This window comes from Staurois parvus, unplaced genomic scaffold, assembly GCF_062004578.1.
Source record: "Staurois parvus isolate SC_StPar_1 unplaced genomic scaffold, SC_StPar_1.0 ptg000885l, whole genome shotgun sequence".
Taxonomy (NCBI): domain Eukaryota; kingdom Metazoa; phylum Chordata; class Amphibia; order Anura; family Ranidae; genus Staurois; species Staurois parvus.
This window is the reverse complement of record NW_028318681.1, coordinates 705,802-723,018: the sequence shown is the minus strand read 5'-3', so window position 1 is coordinate 723,018 and position 17,217 is coordinate 705,802. Positions and strand designations below refer to the sequence as shown.

Genomic DNA, 17,217 nt, shown 5'->3' with positions numbered 1-17,217 from the left:
CATCTATCTGTCTACCTATACATCTGTCTGTCTACCTATACATCTATCTGTCTGTCTGTCTATACATCTATCTGTCTGTCTGTCTGTCTGTCTATCTATACATCTATCTGTCTGTCTATCTATACATCTATCTGTCTGTCTGTCTGTCTACCTATACATCTATCTGTCTGTCTACCTATACATCTATCTGTCTGTCTATCTATACATCTATCTGTCTATCTACCTATACATCTGTCTGTCTATCTATACATCTATCTGTCTGTCTGTCTATACATCTATCTGTCTGTCTGTCTGTCTACCTATACATCTGTCTGTCTGTCTATCTATACATCTATCTGTCTGTCTACCTATACATCTATCTGTCTGTCTATCTATACATCTATCTGTTTATCTATACATCTATCTGTCTGTTTATCTATCTATACATCTATCTGTCTGTCTATCTATACATCTATCTGTCTGTCTGTCTGTCTGTCTATCTATACATCTATCTGTCTGTCTATCTATACATCTATCTGTCTGTCTGTCTGTCTACCTATACATCTATCTGTCTGTCTACCTATACATCTATCTGTCTGTCTATCTATACATCTGTCTGTCTATCTATACATCTATCTGTCTATCTACCTATACATCTGTCTGTCTATCTATACATCTATCTGTCTGTCTGTCTGTCTATACATCTATCTGTCTGTCTGTCTGTCTACCTATACATCTGTCTGTCTGTCTATCTATACATCTATCTGTCTGTCTACCTATACATCTATCTGTCTGTCTATCTATACATCTATCTGTTTATCTATACATCTATCTGTCTGTTTATCTATCTATACATATATCTGTCTGTCTACCTATACATCTATCTATCTATCTATCTATCTATCTATCTATCTATCTATCTATCTATCTATCTATCCGTCTGTCTATCTATACATCTATCTGTCTGTCTACCTATACATCTATCTGTCTGTCTATCTATACATCTGTCTGTCTATCTATACATCTATCTGTCTATCTACCTATACATCTGTCTGTCTATCTATACATCTATCTGTCTGTCTGTCTATACATCTATCTGTCTGTCTGTCTGTCTACCTATACATCTGTCTGTCTGTCTATCTATACATCTATCTGTCTGTCTACCTATACATCTATCTGTCTGTCTATCTATACATCTATCTGTTTATCTATACATCTATCTGTCTGTTTATCTATCTATACATATATCTGTCTGTCTACCTATACATCTATCTATCTATCTATCTATCTATCTATCTATCTATCTATCTATCTATCTATCTATCCGTCTGTCTATCTATACATCTATCTGTCTGTCTATCTATACATCTATCTGTCTGTTTATCTACCTATACATCTATCTGTCTGTCTATCTATACATCTATCTATCTGTCTATCTATACATCTGTCTGTCTATCTATACATCTATCTGTCTGTTTATCTACCTATACATCTATCTGTCTATCTATACATCTGTCTGTCTATCTATACATCTATCTGTCTGTCTGTCTATACATCTATCTGTCTGTTTATCTACCTATACATCTATCTGTCTATCTATACATCTGTCTGTCTATCTATACATCTGTCTGTCTATCTATACATCTATCTGTCTGTCTGTCTATACATCTATCTATCTACCTATACATCTATCTGTCTGTCTGTCTATACATCTATCTATCTACCTATACATCTATCTGTTTATTCTTTTCGGCCACTTTATTAGGTACACCTGTTCAATTGCTTAGTAACACAAATTGCTAATCAGCCAATCACATGGCAGCAACTCAATGCATTTAGGGATCTAGACGTGGTGAAGATGACTTGCTGAAGTACAAGCTGAATCAGAAGGATTCAGCATCAGCATGGGGAAGAAAGGGGATTTAAGTGACCTTGAATATGGCATGGTTGTTTTTGCCAGATGGGCTGGTCAGAGTATTTTTAAAAAACTGCTGATCTACTGAGATTTCCATGCACAACCATCTCTAGGGAAATGGAGACTCATCAGACCAGGCAATGTTTTTCCAATCTTCTATTGTCCCATTTTGGTGAGCTTGTGGAAATTGTAGCCTACGTTTATTGTTCTTAGCTGACAGGAGTGACACCAGGTGTGGTCTTCTGCTGCTGTAGCCCATCTGCTTCAAGGTTCGATGTGTTGTGCTTTCAGAGATGGTGTTCTGCACACCTTGGTTATAATGAGTGGCTATTTCATTTACTGTTGGCTTTCTATCATCTCCAACCAATCTGCCCATTCTCCTCTGACATCAACCAGGCATTTTCATCCACACAACTGCCACTCATTGGATATTTTCTCTTTTTGGACCATTCTCTGTAAACCCTAGAAATGGTTGTGTGTGAAAAGTTTTTGAAATACTCAGACCAGCAGGTCTGCCACCAACAACCACGTCACGTTCAAAGTCACTTAAATCCCCTTTCTTCCTCATTCTGAAGTTCAGTTTGAACTTCAGCAACTTGTCTTCACCACATCTAGATGCCTAAATGCATTGAGTTGCTGCCATGTGATTGGCTGATTAGCAATTTGTATTACCAAGCAATTGAGCAGGCGTACCTAATAAAGTGGCTAGCGAGGGTGTATGTATATATATATAAATGTGTATGTATATGTAATGTTTTCGTATGCTCTGTGATTTTGTGACCATGTGGTGGCTTTTTTCACCCAATGTGTTGTTCCCCCAATGTACAAAAACACACTGCCCATCTGCAGAGAGGTGTGAACGTGCATGTTCCCACGCATCACATGTACAGCAACCTATTCACTTCAATGGGCTTCCCTACTCGCAAGAAACATGGAAAAGCAGAAGTCCCAGATTATTTTCCGGAGATCTCTTTTCCAGAGATACGCCACACCAAATGGCATGGTGCTGCGGCACCACACGGTTTGGTGTGCATGAAAACGCAGCACATTTGCAGGGGTTGACATTAACAATTAAAGGCACTCCTGCACAACTGGCAGTGCATTTCTGTGTTGGGAATATGCGTGATTTTTGCACACGTTCCTGACACGTAAAGGTTTAAATCTAGGTTGATTCTTAATGGCACCCCATGCATCTTTCTAACGTGAATGCATGCAGTACCCTGCACTGTGATGTGGTGCAATTTCTAAAATGGGTCAGGTACTTCTTTGCATATTTCTTGCACATAGAGTAGTTCACGGAAATCAATAAGCCATTGTAGATGTGATGTGCTAAAACACGCAGAAAAGCAAGTGTGCTCTGTCACTGCTAGGGCACCTAGAAAAAAATGGTGCCTATTCACCCGGCAATGTTGGTCTGAGTTGCAGTTATGTAGCATATCTGCATTTTTCTGCAGGGCACTGGATGGCACCATGTGTTGTTATACAATTCACAGCACTGCTGTGTAGTTAGCCCATTCATTTCTATGGGCTGTCCTACCTGCAAGACACACAAGGAAAGAATAACCTACTCTATTTTGAAATTACGCCGCATTGAGTTGCAAGGTGCTGTAGCAGCATGCGTTTTGCAGCTTTCCTGCAGTTTTGCTGCACTTAGCCATAGATTTCTAATATATCCTGCAGGTGTGGTGCACTTTCAGAAATAGATATAATAGAGGTCTACAGCCAAGCACAGCTAACCCATAGGGAAGTTGCAGATACGCTGCACTGCACCTGCCAGGCAGGTAAACTGCATCAGTGTAAAAGCAGCCTTATATATCGCCTAGATTGTAAGCAGTACAGCAAACAAGGGGTTAAGGAAGACAGCGTTGTGTTGCTTTTTCACCATCTGCTTTACCCCTTGAACCAAGCAGGAGCATGCAGTTGTGGGGAGCTTGCAGAGTGACCCCATTTACTTGAATGGGTCACCATTGGCAGGTGGTAGCACCCACCAAAAGCAACAAGGTGTTTAATTCCTCCTGCTGCAGCATGTGTACACCTTTGGCAGCTAAAAAGGGTAGGGACTGGGGGCAGTAAAACAGCGACTCAACCACAGAGTTTTACTCTCCCTCCCTAACTTTACATTTGAACAAGGTAGCCACTGCTGTATGCAACTATGAGCTCATTCACAAGTGCAGCAGACACTGCTGTTCCTCTGAAAAGTGATCTGAGTGTGTTTGACAGGTGGTGAGGAGGTGATATTTTGCCTCCTCACCACTTAATGTAAACTCATGCTTGTTGTGCAGTGCATGTGATCGTGACACTGTAGTATGGCAATTAGAGGTTTAAATCAGGTGTGAGGAGGTGACACCGTGCCGGTGATCTTTGACTTCTCCCATGTTGGTCAGGTAGATCTCCACCTCTTTAACCGCCTCTCGCCCATCCTATAAGGAAATAACGGGTGGGCGGTGGTTCTCTCATTCTGGGAGGATGTTATATGACGTCCTCCTATTCTAACTGCACATGCACACCCCTGGGGGCGCACGGCGATCGCTGGTGTGCTGTGTACCTGGGACACAACGGATCACCCATCACACTAAAGAGCCAATGAGGAGAGCCGGTAATCGGCATTCCTTAGAGGGGACATCTACACTGATAATCAGTGCCCTGATGAACCAGTGTAGCCCCATCAATGCCACCTGTCAGTGCCCATCAATGCCACATACCAGTGCACATCAGAGCTGCCTTTCAGTGCCAACTATCAGTGCTAGTCAGTGCTGCCTAACAGTTCCAATCAGTGCCGCCTATCAGTGCTAGTCAGAGCCACCTATCAGTGCCAATTAGTGCTGCCTATCAGTGCCATATATGAGTGCTGCCTTTCAGTGCCCATCAGTGATGCCTATCAATGCCCATCATTGCCATCTATCAGTGCCTCCTCATCAGTGCAGCATATCAGTGCCCATCACTGCAGTCTCATTAGCACACATCAGTGAGGGAGAAATATTACTTATTTACAAAATTTTATAAGAGAAACAAAATAACCTTTTTTTCCCCAAAATTTTCAGTCTTTTTAGTTTGTTTGGCAAAAAATAAAAAATGCAATGGTCATTAAATGCCACCAAAAGAAAGCTCTATATGTCTAAAAAAAGATAAAAAATGTGTTTGGGTGCAGTGTTGTATGACCGTGAAATTGTCATTCAAAGTGCGACAGCAGTGAAAATTGGCCTGGGCAGGAAGGGGGTAAAAGTGCCCGGTAGGCAAGTGGTTTTAAAGGATAAGTTCACCTTTGGGAACATGTTACATGTTCCACCCATTTTTAGCGTGGAACATGTAACATGTTCCCATAGCTGCCCCCGATGTCCCCCTCCCTCTAACATATAATACAGGGAGAAGGCTCCCTGTACTGTTTGTCAGATTTGAAAACAGCGTGGTCGGCGAGGCTCCACCCACACTGCCGCGTCATTTATTCACGGATTTCCGTGAATGAATGAACTGCAAGTCCTGACTACCTTAGCGGTTGTTGGCTTGTAGTTTTCAATGAACTACCACGGCATTGTGGAGCGCCGTGGTAGTTCATTGAAGTTTCTTGTCATTATATCTGCTTGGCTCATACATCCTGTACAGCAAGCAGATATACTGACAGGTCCAGGGGAGGACTGACAACTCATGGGGCCCCCGGGCAATAAGGGAACATCGGGCCCCTGTGTCTTTGGCCAAACTCAAAAAAGCCTATGAAAAAGGTACCAGGGGCATCTCATGGGACCCCCTACTGACCCCGGGCTCTCGGGCAGTGCCGAGTTTCCAAATGGTCAGTCCGCCCCTGGACAGGTCTGCAGGAGACCTGCACCGATCTACTGATCGCTGGTGCCATGCTTTCCAGGCTCCTTTGGAAAAAAATAATAAATGCACATTTTTTTACCTGCAAAAAAAATGTGCATTTATTATTTTTGTCCAAAAGGTGAACTTATCCTTTAAGGTTGCCTACCCCTGCTATAGAGGGAAATGCTTTGTTCATAGTTCAGATCAGGTTTGCAGCCACTTTAAGTTTGTTACATTAATCATTGATAGAAGCAGTGTAACAATTTAGAAACATTGTACTTTGTTGCAGCTGTTTTACCAGTTTACAGGATTCTCTGTGACCTGTTCCAAATGTGCGCTGTTGTAAACACGTAAAATACATTTTTTCTTAAATACGATTCTTTCAAATTTAACCCCAATCAACCCCCAGTGAATAAATACAAAATATGTAATACAAATAATACAAAATGAAAAATGACATCTTATTAACTATCTAGACCATGTAGGTAAGCTAATTTGTTGTAATAAATAAAGGCACAAATTGCAGACTAAAATTCCAACCTGTATCTTCAGTTTTGCTAATTCTTCTACTATTACCATGGATGGAATGAAGGAAGGTGTTTTTTTCCTCTTTAACCACTAACCGTCCAGCCCATGTTTATAAACGGCCAGACGGGAGCAGTGCAGGAGCTGGTGGCCATTTATAAACATCCTTCCCACTTCTCTGCCTGTGCACACGGCACCGTGATCCGTTTCCCGCTGTGTTCTCCGAACACCAATCGCTGTACGGGACCTCTGTGTAAGGTCCCGATTATGTGATCACTGATTGGCCAATCAGTGATCACATGAACTGTAGTAAACAAGATGTCGATTCCTGACATCATTGCTTATTACTTGTGAAATCTGTGAATGATCACAGAGGTCACATGGTACAAGGCCATTCACAACAGCCTTGTCCCATGTGACAAGCTGTGACCAATCACAACTCACACAGTATTTCTCAATAGCTGCAAGAATGCAGGCAGAGAGAAGGAGAAATTATTGCTTTTACAGCCTTTATGGGTGTAAAAGAAATAAGTGTAAAAATAAAAATTCATTACCCCCCACAAGTAGTACATTGTCACTGTGGTGATACTGTACTGCTAAGGTGACAGTATGTTTTAAAAAAAGAATATTAAAAAAAGTCAAAATTGTTTTATAAAAATTATAATTTTTGGTTATAAACTAATTTGGGTTTTTTTTTTTTTTTTTTTACTAAAAAGATAGATGAATATATTTTGGCCAAGATTTGTGAAGAAAGATTATTTATTTGCAAAATTTTATAGGAAAAACACTTTTTTTTCAAAATGTTTGGAATTTTTCATTTATATAGCAAAAAAATAAAAATCCCAGTGGTGAATAAATACCACCAAAATAAAGTTTTATCTGTCTCAAAAAAATGCTAAAAAATTCATATGTGTACAGTGTTGCATGACTGCGCAATTATCATTCAAAGTGTGATAGCACTGAAAGCTGAAAATTGGCCTGGGCAGGAAGAGGGTGAAAGTGTTCGGACTTGAAGGGGTTAAAGGAAACTGGTGCTAAGAGACACACGATATGAAAAAAAAAATGTGTGTATATATATATATATATATATATATATACACACACACACACACAGTATATAAAGCTCAGACGCGATTTTATAAAATATTTATTTGTATTTATTGACATAACTATACAGAATCTAGCATCAAACACAATACGCTCCAAATAAAATATAGAAAATGAAAGGTACCATAAATTAGTATGATTTGTACAACAGTGCATTAACTCATAAACATAAACTAGACGAACAGATCCAAGTGCAATACCATATTTGGTGCATTCTACATTCTATAATTAGATTATTGAAGATTTCTTAGTTGTGCAACATCCTGTGATATCTCTCTGGTAATATCAGAACACAAGCACTGAGTCTTCTGTCCAGTTTAGGTAGTAGGCCATAGTATAATGAAAGGAGAACATTAAAGTGTTACTAAACCCAGGACCCGGCATTCACTATATCTGGTCTCCCACAGTACACAGAACATGGAAATGCAACTAATTTAATAAACTGCTAAATACCTTTTCTCATCAGCAGTATATAGCAATCTTGTGACTTCTATCAGTGTCCAGCTGAGCACTGGTTAAAGCTTGTAGGAGTAGTTTATTTTCCTCTGGCTGTCCCTTGAGGCTGCATGACCCCTGACCCTCTGTTTGGACAGCGCTGATTGGCCCTGTGCCGATCACATGCACCCTCAAAGGAATAAAAAACTCTAGCAATACACACCAAACAGAGCATGTGAAAACTTGCCAGTGCTGCTCTGTACTTTGGCAGATGGATTGGGAACAGCAAAAGAAGGGGAGGATCAGAGAAGTCAGGATCAAACAGCCTTTTTACACACTGCAGAGGATTAACCCCTTAGGTTCCACAGTGAGTATACCAAGCATACTTTACTGCATATACAGACTGATTTTACTGTTGTGGGTTTAGTAACACTTTAATGATCATCGAATATGAAAAAAACAATCATTTAGATATTTCAGAATGTTCACCCCAGGGGTGGACTGACCATTTGGAAACTCGGGCACTGCCCGAGGGCCCGGGGTCAGTAGGGTCCCCATGACATGCCCCTGGTACCTTTTTCATAGGCTTTTTTGATTTTGGGCAAGGACACAGGGGCCCCATGATCCCCTATTGCCCGGGGGCCCCATGAGTTGTCAGTCCGCCCCTGGTCCACCCGATATACACATATGCAGAAAGAGTAATGCATGTTTTTCCTTTTGAGAATACAGTATTTATATGCATATTTTTACAGATTTGTTTCCATATAGCTTATATGTTTCTGTTGAATTATTCCTCGTATGTTGACAACCAGTGCCATGATATGACAACATAATGTGTTAAACTGGAGCTAAACTCTCTCAATCAACAAGTGGAGCTAAACTCTCTCAATCAACATTAACTATTTTTAATCCTTATGCTCCTTTTGCTGCTGGAGGAGGGGCTTTCTCAGCTAAGCACACCCTCCTGCCTGCATGCCTGAGCTAAGGGCAGATGGATTCCAGGAAATAAATGCTACATGAATCATCTGCCTTACTGAAGATGGCAGCAGCTAGCAATGCTAGGGAGGGGGGGGGGGGGTTCAAATTGATTTCTTAACCAAATAAAAACATGGAGGCATGGATGCATGGATGAGTTTGCTTTGAATATTAAAAATGAATTAAAATGCAGTTTCAGTTTGTGGTGATCAGATACAGTTTAGTTCCCCTTTAACTTGGCATTTTGTAGTCAACTGTCTTGGAAGACTCATCATTTGAGATCATTACAAAAGAAGATGAAGTATTATTATTATTATTATTATACAGGATTTATATAGCGCCAACGGTTTGCTCAGAGCTTTACATTATAGTGGGAGACAATACAGTAACAATACAGTTCAATACAAGAAGGATTTGAGGGCCCTGCTCCTTGGAGCTTACAATCTAGGAGGGCGGGGTGAATGGTACAGTAGGTAGTCACTGTGGGGGATGGACTAGTTGGAAGAGTAGAAGATTCTAGAATTAGCAGAGGGCAGGATAGGCTTCCCTGAAGAGAAAGGTTTTCAGTGATCGCCGAAAGGCAAGTAGGGTAGGTGATAATCTGATAGATTGGGGTAGGGAGTTCCAGAGGATGGGTGACGCCCTGGAGAAGTCTTGGAGACGAGCATGGGAGGAGGAGATGAGGGAGCTAGAGAGTAAGAGGAGCGGAGTGTACGGTTTGGGTGATATTTAGAGATAAGATCGGTGATGTAAGTTGGTGCAGAGTTGTGGACGGCTTTATATGTCATTGTTAGAGTTTTGAATTTTATCCGTTGGGCAACTGGGAGCCAGTGGAGGGATTGGCAGAGAGGGGAGGCGGATACAGAATGGTTAGTGAGGTAGATGAGTCTGGAAGCAGTGTTCATGAAAGACTGGATGGGGGATAGGTCGGCCAATGAGGAGGGAGTTACAATAGTCAAGGCGAGATATGACAAGGGAGTGAATAAGTTGCTTAGGGGTTTCTGGGGTTAGGAATGGTTGTATCTTGGAGATGTTGCGACGGTGAAGTCTACATGAAGTAGAGGGGTTACATCAATTACAGCATAGATAGATTTTATAGTGGGGGAATTGCACTTATATTTGGAACAAGATGTATTTGCACTTTTATTCAGATGTGCTCTATTTGTTGTCTTTAGATTGTTAGCTCCATGAGCAGGGCCCTCCTATTCCTTCTGTATTGAACTGTATTGTAATTGTACTGTCCCCCTTTAGAAGGTTTAGCACTGTGCAAACTGATGGCTGTATGTACATTCTGGATATTAATAATTTGAAGGAGACACATTTTTATAGTAGTACATCATTGATTTAAGTTATTTTTTAAATGGTAGGTGTAAACATGTATTGAATTTCCATCTTCTCCATTTTTAAAATATTGCCCTGTAAAATCATTAGTCAAAATATTACACATTTTCTGATAGTCACATTGAGTGAGGGGTCTACTTGCTTGTTGTCCCAGATCTCAGTGTCCTATAAAGGTGACTTATTCTAATTTATATTTAGAATGTGCTGATAGAAGCATTGATTTATGGACACGCTGTGCTCACAACACAATGGCCTGCTATATACAGTACCTATTTAAAGCAGATATTTATATTTCAGAGTCAGTATATAGCTGATGACAAAGTGGTACATTATATTTTATATGAAATGCTGAGGATACTTCAAACCACTTATAATATGGACTTCTGATAATGTCACATGAGTGCTTCCAGTGTTGTAAAGTAATAATAATATCATGTTCAAAGGCTGGTCTAACCATGTGTCACACATAGCACAAGTCCAATACAGGGTATCTAAACCCAAAATCAAAAATGTAATTTATTGCAGCTTACTAGTCCTTGATGTGATGGCTGCACTCTTTTTTTTTTTTTTACACTTCTTTCGCTTTATTTGCACCTGGTAATCCTGCAAATAATACACTTCCTGTCCCTAGATGGCTACGTCACTCCTCCACTGTATCTGTGGAGGGAGCCATGGTTGTCACCCTAGGCAGTCCTGATATGGACAACAAACATGCTTTTATCTCTCCATATCCAATACTTGAATTGTAATTGGTAGTTTACACATGATAATGAAAGGTACAGTGGGGAAATAATTATTTGATCCCCTGCAGATTTTGTAATTTTGCCCACTTACAAAGAAATGAAGGGTCTATAATTTTTTATCATAGGTGTATTTTAAATGATAGAGACAGAATATACACCTAAAATCCAGAAAAGACACATGATACAAATGTTATAAATTGAGTTGCAGTTCAGTGAGTAAAATAAGTATTTGATCCCCAAGCAAAGCATGACTTAGTACTTGGTGGAGAAACCCTTGTTGGCAAGCACAGAGGTAAGACATTTCTTGTAGTTGGTTACCAGGTTTTCACACATCTCAGGAGGGAGTTTAGTACACTCTTCTTTCTTTCTTTCTTGACTGTCGCTTGGCAACTCAAAGTTTCAGCTCCCTCCATAAACTTTCTATAGGATTAAGGTTTGGAAACTGGCTAGGCCTCTCCATGACCTTAATGTGCTTCTTCTTGAGCCCCTCCTTTGTTGCCTTGGCAATATGTTTTGGGTCATTGTCATGCTGGAAGACCCATCCATGACCCATCTTCAGTGTTCTGGCTGAAAGAAGGTTCTCATCCAAAATTTCACAATACGTGGCCCCGTCCATTGGCCCCTCAATGCTAAAAAGTCGGCCTATACCATTAGCAGAGAAACAGCCCCAAAACGTAATGTTTCCACCTCCGTGCTTGACTGTAAGGATGGTGTTCTTAGGGTCATAGTCAGCATTTTTCTTATTCCAAACACAGGGAGTCAAGTTGAGGTAATGCCAAATAGCTCAATTTTGGTCTCATCTGACCACAGCATTTTCTCCCAATCCTTCTCTGAATCACTGAGATGTTCATTGGCAAACTTCAGATGGGCATGTGCATGTACCTTCCTAAGTGGGGCCTTGCGGGTGCTGCAGGATTTCAATCCATGGCGGCGTATTGTGTTACCAGTGGTTTGTTTGGTGAATGTGGTCCCAACTGCCTTAAGATCATTCTTTTGTAGTTCTGGGCTGATCCCTCACTTTTCTCATGATCATCCTTACCCCATGAGGCAAAATCTTGCCTGGAGCTCCAGACCGAGGGCAATTGATGGTTATTTTGTATTTCTTCCATTTGTGAATAATTGCTCCAACAGTTGTCTCCTTCTCACCAAGCTTCCTGCTGTTGGTCTTGTAGCCCATTCCAGCCTTGTGCAGGTTTACAGACTTTTCCCCGACGGCCTTTGACACCTCTTTAGCCTTGCCCATGGTGAAGGTGAGGTTTGAATGGAAGAAAGAGATTCTGTGGACAGGTGTCTTTTATACACATAAAGAGTTGTCATTAGGAGCACCTTCTTTAAGTGACAGGACTAATCTGTGTACCACATGAGGACATAACTAGTCCGTGGGAACCTGATTTATTGTTGGTTGGTAGGGGAACAAATACTTACTCACTGAACTGTCACTCAATTTATAACATTTGTATCATGTGTTTTTTTCTGGATTTTTGCTTGATATTCTGACTCTCTTTGTAAGTGGCCAACTTACAAAATTTGCAGGGGATCAAATATTTATTTTCCCCACTGTACACAATATTCTGTGCAGCTCACAGGAAGTGGCAAGGACATGGCATTCTGGCAAGATCAACAAGTATTTTCTGCATTTGCTGAAAATGTTCATAGCTTAAAAAAAAAATGAACGCAACCACCACATTTAAAGACTGCAAGCTGCAATATGTTACATTCTTGTTCTTGACTTCAGTTATCCTTTAATAGCACAAGTATTAGAATTTCAGGTACAATGTGTGTCAAGAGATCAGTCATATACATTACTTTTGTCCTACCGTTGTGCTGTGCAGTGATCTGTAAACCCAGCACTCATCTCTGCAGGTTCTAGAAGAACTATATTAGATCAGATGAATATTGCCTGACCCTGTTGTGATTAGAGGTAAATAATGAGTATGTAACGTCAGGGGAGGAATTCCCTACAAACTAAAGTTACAGTTAACAGTTAAAAATGATCCATGCAACACCACACCATACAGCTAAAAATGTATGATCACCTGTTTTTTATAAATATAATTGAAAACTGATACAAATATGCTTGCTAAATATTGCTACATTGATAAATAATGCCAGTCATCTATGCAACAATAGGAAAGTAGAGTTAGGCCGTTTGGAAGTGTGTAAATAATGTTTGATGGATTTAAAGTGGTTGTAAACTCTTCCATATACCCAGTGAAGTGACTGAACTCAGGTGATACACAGAGATGAAACAAATCCTCCTGCGTAAGTTGTACCTTTTTATTTGCAGCATCTCTCCTCTACATCCTTTTAAGGGCTCATGTACACGGGGCGTTTGGAAAACTCTTCTGACCGCTGGAAACTGACTGCTGGAAAATGTAGGTTAAAAAACGTCAGTTTAGACGCATTTGCATACCACATTTATGCGCGTTTGCGTTCAGAAGCGTTTTTAAAAGATAATCTCAGGAGACCTTCCCAAATGCCCAGAATGCACTGAAAAATAGTAAATAATTAACTATTTCAGACATTTTGAGAGAAATAGAGAGAGCAGAAGCAGAGAGCAGTATGTGTTGAGATGACCTGTCTTTTCTGGTTGTATTCACTATGGATCCCATCATGAGCATAATGCAGCACATTCTACCATTTTTTCCTTCACGCGAAACCTGGAACTGACTGCACTGGTGTACCGGGTCCATTTGAATACATGGAAAATGCTTTGCATGCATTTCTGATGATGAAAAAAGGCTCTGGATCGCATCTGGATATGGAACAGTTAAAAACGCTTCTAAACGCAAATGCTTATAAACGCTGTTAACTGCGTTTAAAACATTTGGCGTTTGAAACGCTGGTAAAGTCTCTTGAACGCAAGTTTGGTGCGTTCAAAAAAATGACCGTAAACTCAACTGTCTGTAAATTACTGTAAACGATTATGTGTACATGGACACAGAGGAACATATTAGGGAGAGTTCAGGGGCTGCTGAAAGAAATGCTGAACAGCTCCTGAATATCGGTTTAGCAGCTGTGGTGTACATGAGCCCTAAAACACACAGATCAAAGGCTTTTTCTCAGCTCCAGAAGGCAGGGGGCAGGGATCTGACATCACACACTACAGAACACAGAGCTAGATGTAATGTGAGACCGAGTGGAGGAAATGGGCACACTTCCTCCCCCCCACACACATAGGGATTTATTTACTAAGCTGGTTCATTCAGAATCTTGTGCAGCTGCACATGGTAGCCAATCAGCTTCTAAGCTCAGCTTGTTTAATTCAGCTTTAGCAATAAAACCTGTAAGCTGATTGGTTTCTATGCAGAAGTGCACGAGATTCTGAGTGAACCAGCTTTAGTAATAAACCCCATAGTCTCTCTGAGAAACTGAGGCTCAGGCTGCCAATCACCTTCTGTGTGCTGAAGGGGGCATAATCATTCCAGAGATTCTGTGGTGTCGGGTGACCTGTCATATGCAGAGAGGAGACAGAAATCACACACTGTGCTTTGGATTGTGGCAATTGCACACTATAGCAGGATATGCTCTGTTCATTTTTCATTTCAGAGGTTTACACTTTAATTGACAGAACTGCAGTATTTGGAACACTTCTAATTAAACAGCTCAATAATGTTGTATCTGGATTTAATGGGTATCAGAGAACCTGTAGTAGATTTTGCCAAGTATATGATTTAAATTGAAAACATGTAACCATTTCTAATCTTAAGCAATAAATGTGTTTACAAAGCAAATTAAATTATTGGTAAGTGTATGAACCTACCTCTAGATATCATCCCTTCTATTGCTCAAGAGATTTCCTGCACCACAAATATTAGAGTAATGTTATTCCTCCATCACCTGTAATACTACTCTCTGTCCGACTGCCAGGAAAAGGCTTTTAGATTTGAAGTCATTCTCCAATGACATCTGCTGAGAAATCACACTTTCCTCTAAAAAACCTTTCAAGCAATCATACCCAGAAATGTTACCATTATAAGAACGAAAAAGGGTTTGTAACAGTGAACTGCTCAGATCCTGGAAGAGATAATGGGGTTGATTTAGGGCAAATAGGCTATTTGCTTTGCAAGGAAATTTTCCCCAGATCTTAATGAATATGGTGAAATTTTACTTTGCATTGAAAACCTAAGAAAAAATTAAAAAAACACAAATGCATTTTTATTGCACGTGATTGGATGTTGGAAGTCAGCAGAGCTTCTTCTCATTGACAAAGCTCTGGGGAACATTCCCTTAAAGTGCAACTATTCTTGTCAGGTGAACTGTCTATTTGCCTTTAGTAAATCAACCCCTTTGGCTGTAAGATGGAAATGATATTTGGTTATTCTTCAGTTCGCTTCCCATTATGTTATTTTACTTGAAATAATGGAAACAAGAAATGCATTTAAGTTGTAGTTTATCTATTGATATATGCTATATGTAACACAAGGTGTAGAAAATGTGAAATAAAAGTGAATTGTGCAATGGAGATTTTCCCAATGTTTGATAGACAAAAGGCATTCCTGACAATAGGTGAAAGCAGTCAGTGAGCTACTAATGATGTCCAACAAACACTGCAGCTGTGCTAAACTCAAATCTCTCTCTTTGCTTCCATACTGCTAAGTATATTCAAACTTTAATGGCAAGTAGGATTCTGGTGGAAGATTGTAGGGATGGCAATAAATGAATCTTTTTTTTTTTTTTTTTAACCAGATCCAGAAGTGTGATCCAAAAAAAAAAAAAGGAACAGATTAACCCATCCACAAAAATGAGGTAGATGGAGGAATCCTCCCAGCTGTGCTATTGTATTCTGACAGCAGGGACTCCTCTGATCAGAGCACTGATCAGTGCTGCAGCAGCTGATCAAATGAAAATGCAGTCCCATTCTAACAAATGAATCAAGCAGGAGCAGCCATAGATAAAATGAAATTAATCTGGACTTTGCTTAACCAACCAAATTTTGATCCTTCTATGGCCAGCTTAACATTGGTTTACACTAGTGCTGTGCACTATCTCGCACATGTTAGGGGCAAGGCAGCCCATTCATTTGAATTAGAAATGTGGGGAAAGACGGCCCCAACATTTTTTTTAAATCATGTCACACCCAAACACATGGTTGGCATCATGTGGATTGGTGCGTGAAAAATTGTGCTAAGGGTGCCAATGTGTGATAGTGTCATTAAGAATTACCCCCCCCCCGTGTGAAGCAAGTCTCAGTGCTCAATGTGCGTTGGAAACACGCAATTCTGCATGCATTCCTGACCCAAACTAGTGTGAACGTAGCCTTAAGGAACGCTTAAATACTAACAATTGTTAACATCAAGCTTTCTGCATGTGAGAAATGGCATGGAGCCTGCAATGGGTGTGTTTGGGAAATAGTATTCTGCATTATAAACAGGGGTTCCCAGATCTTGATCAGAATTGACTTGCAAGCCAGCAATGCCTGAGAAACTGAACAGGTAGGCAGCATTCTTAGTATGCATCTCAAGGTTCAATTATCACTTTTGATTGTAGTGTAATAGTAACAGTTAGTTCGTACTATAGCTAGTACAGGTTCACTGGTCTAGTAACGCTTTAACAAATTCCCTTATTTGCACTTGTAAACAATGGACGATTGCCATCAATACTGAGTGTGACAATGTCTTTAATGATTATTTTGTAGTGCAAAATGGTCAACTTTGCATGTATGAAATTATTAAAAAAAATGTAAAGCCTTACCAGATCAATCGCTGGAAATGCAACCAGCACTTACAATATGTACACTGACCCTCCTGACAGAGGAGCCTACTCTTACAGAAAGTGATGAGTGCTGGGTGGACTCTCCAAGTCTGACCACCAATAAATAAATAAGGATTGCTTCATTTAGCTCTATTTTTGTGGCATCCATCCTGTTTTCTACATAGTTCTGAAACAACCAGCATCTAATGTTACATTTCAAATCTTATCATATAACACAAGGTGAAACCTGTGATATAGTTGCCAAGCTGCGAGACTGCAGTTATTTCTTCACAAATTGTGCATTATGCCCAGATCTGTAGAAATAAGAAATACATCAGTTGAAATCTTTATTTATATAGTAGGTTTAATTAAAAAAAAAAAACAATACCAGCGCATGACACTGGATTTCCTATTTTGAACATCAGACTAAAATAAAGTTTAAAGCAGTGGTCTCCAAACTGTGGCCTAGGGGACGAATGCGGCCCTTTGCTTGCTTTTATCTGGACCTTAGGAGGCCATTCTTCACACAGATATGGGGTGCTGTTACTCCTACTGATACCAACATGGCACAATTCCTTCCACTGACACCAACAGTGGGGTGTAATTCTTCCCATTGACACCAATGATGAAGGACCATTCCTTCCACTCTTCCATTGACACCAATGATGGGGCACTATTCCTCCCATTAATACCAACGATGGAGCACAA

General features: G+C 40.2%; 1 protein-coding gene across 1 annotated transcript in view; it reads right to left on the bottom strand.

Annotated features, from left to right (window-relative positions):
• Positions 1–7,343: 7,343 nt before the first annotated feature.
• The window catches only part of LOC149442471 (guanine nucleotide-binding protein subunit beta-5), a 100,053-nt gene continuing 90,179 nt past the window's right edge, over positions 7,344–17,217 (bottom strand). Inside the window, exon 11 of the mRNA XM_089656078.1 lies at positions 7,344–16,823. Within this exon, the coding sequence (XP_089512204.1) occupies positions 16,812–16,823 (12 nt within the window). The 3' untranslated portion in view covers positions 7,344–16,811. The remainder of the gene's footprint in view (positions 16,824–17,217) is intronic.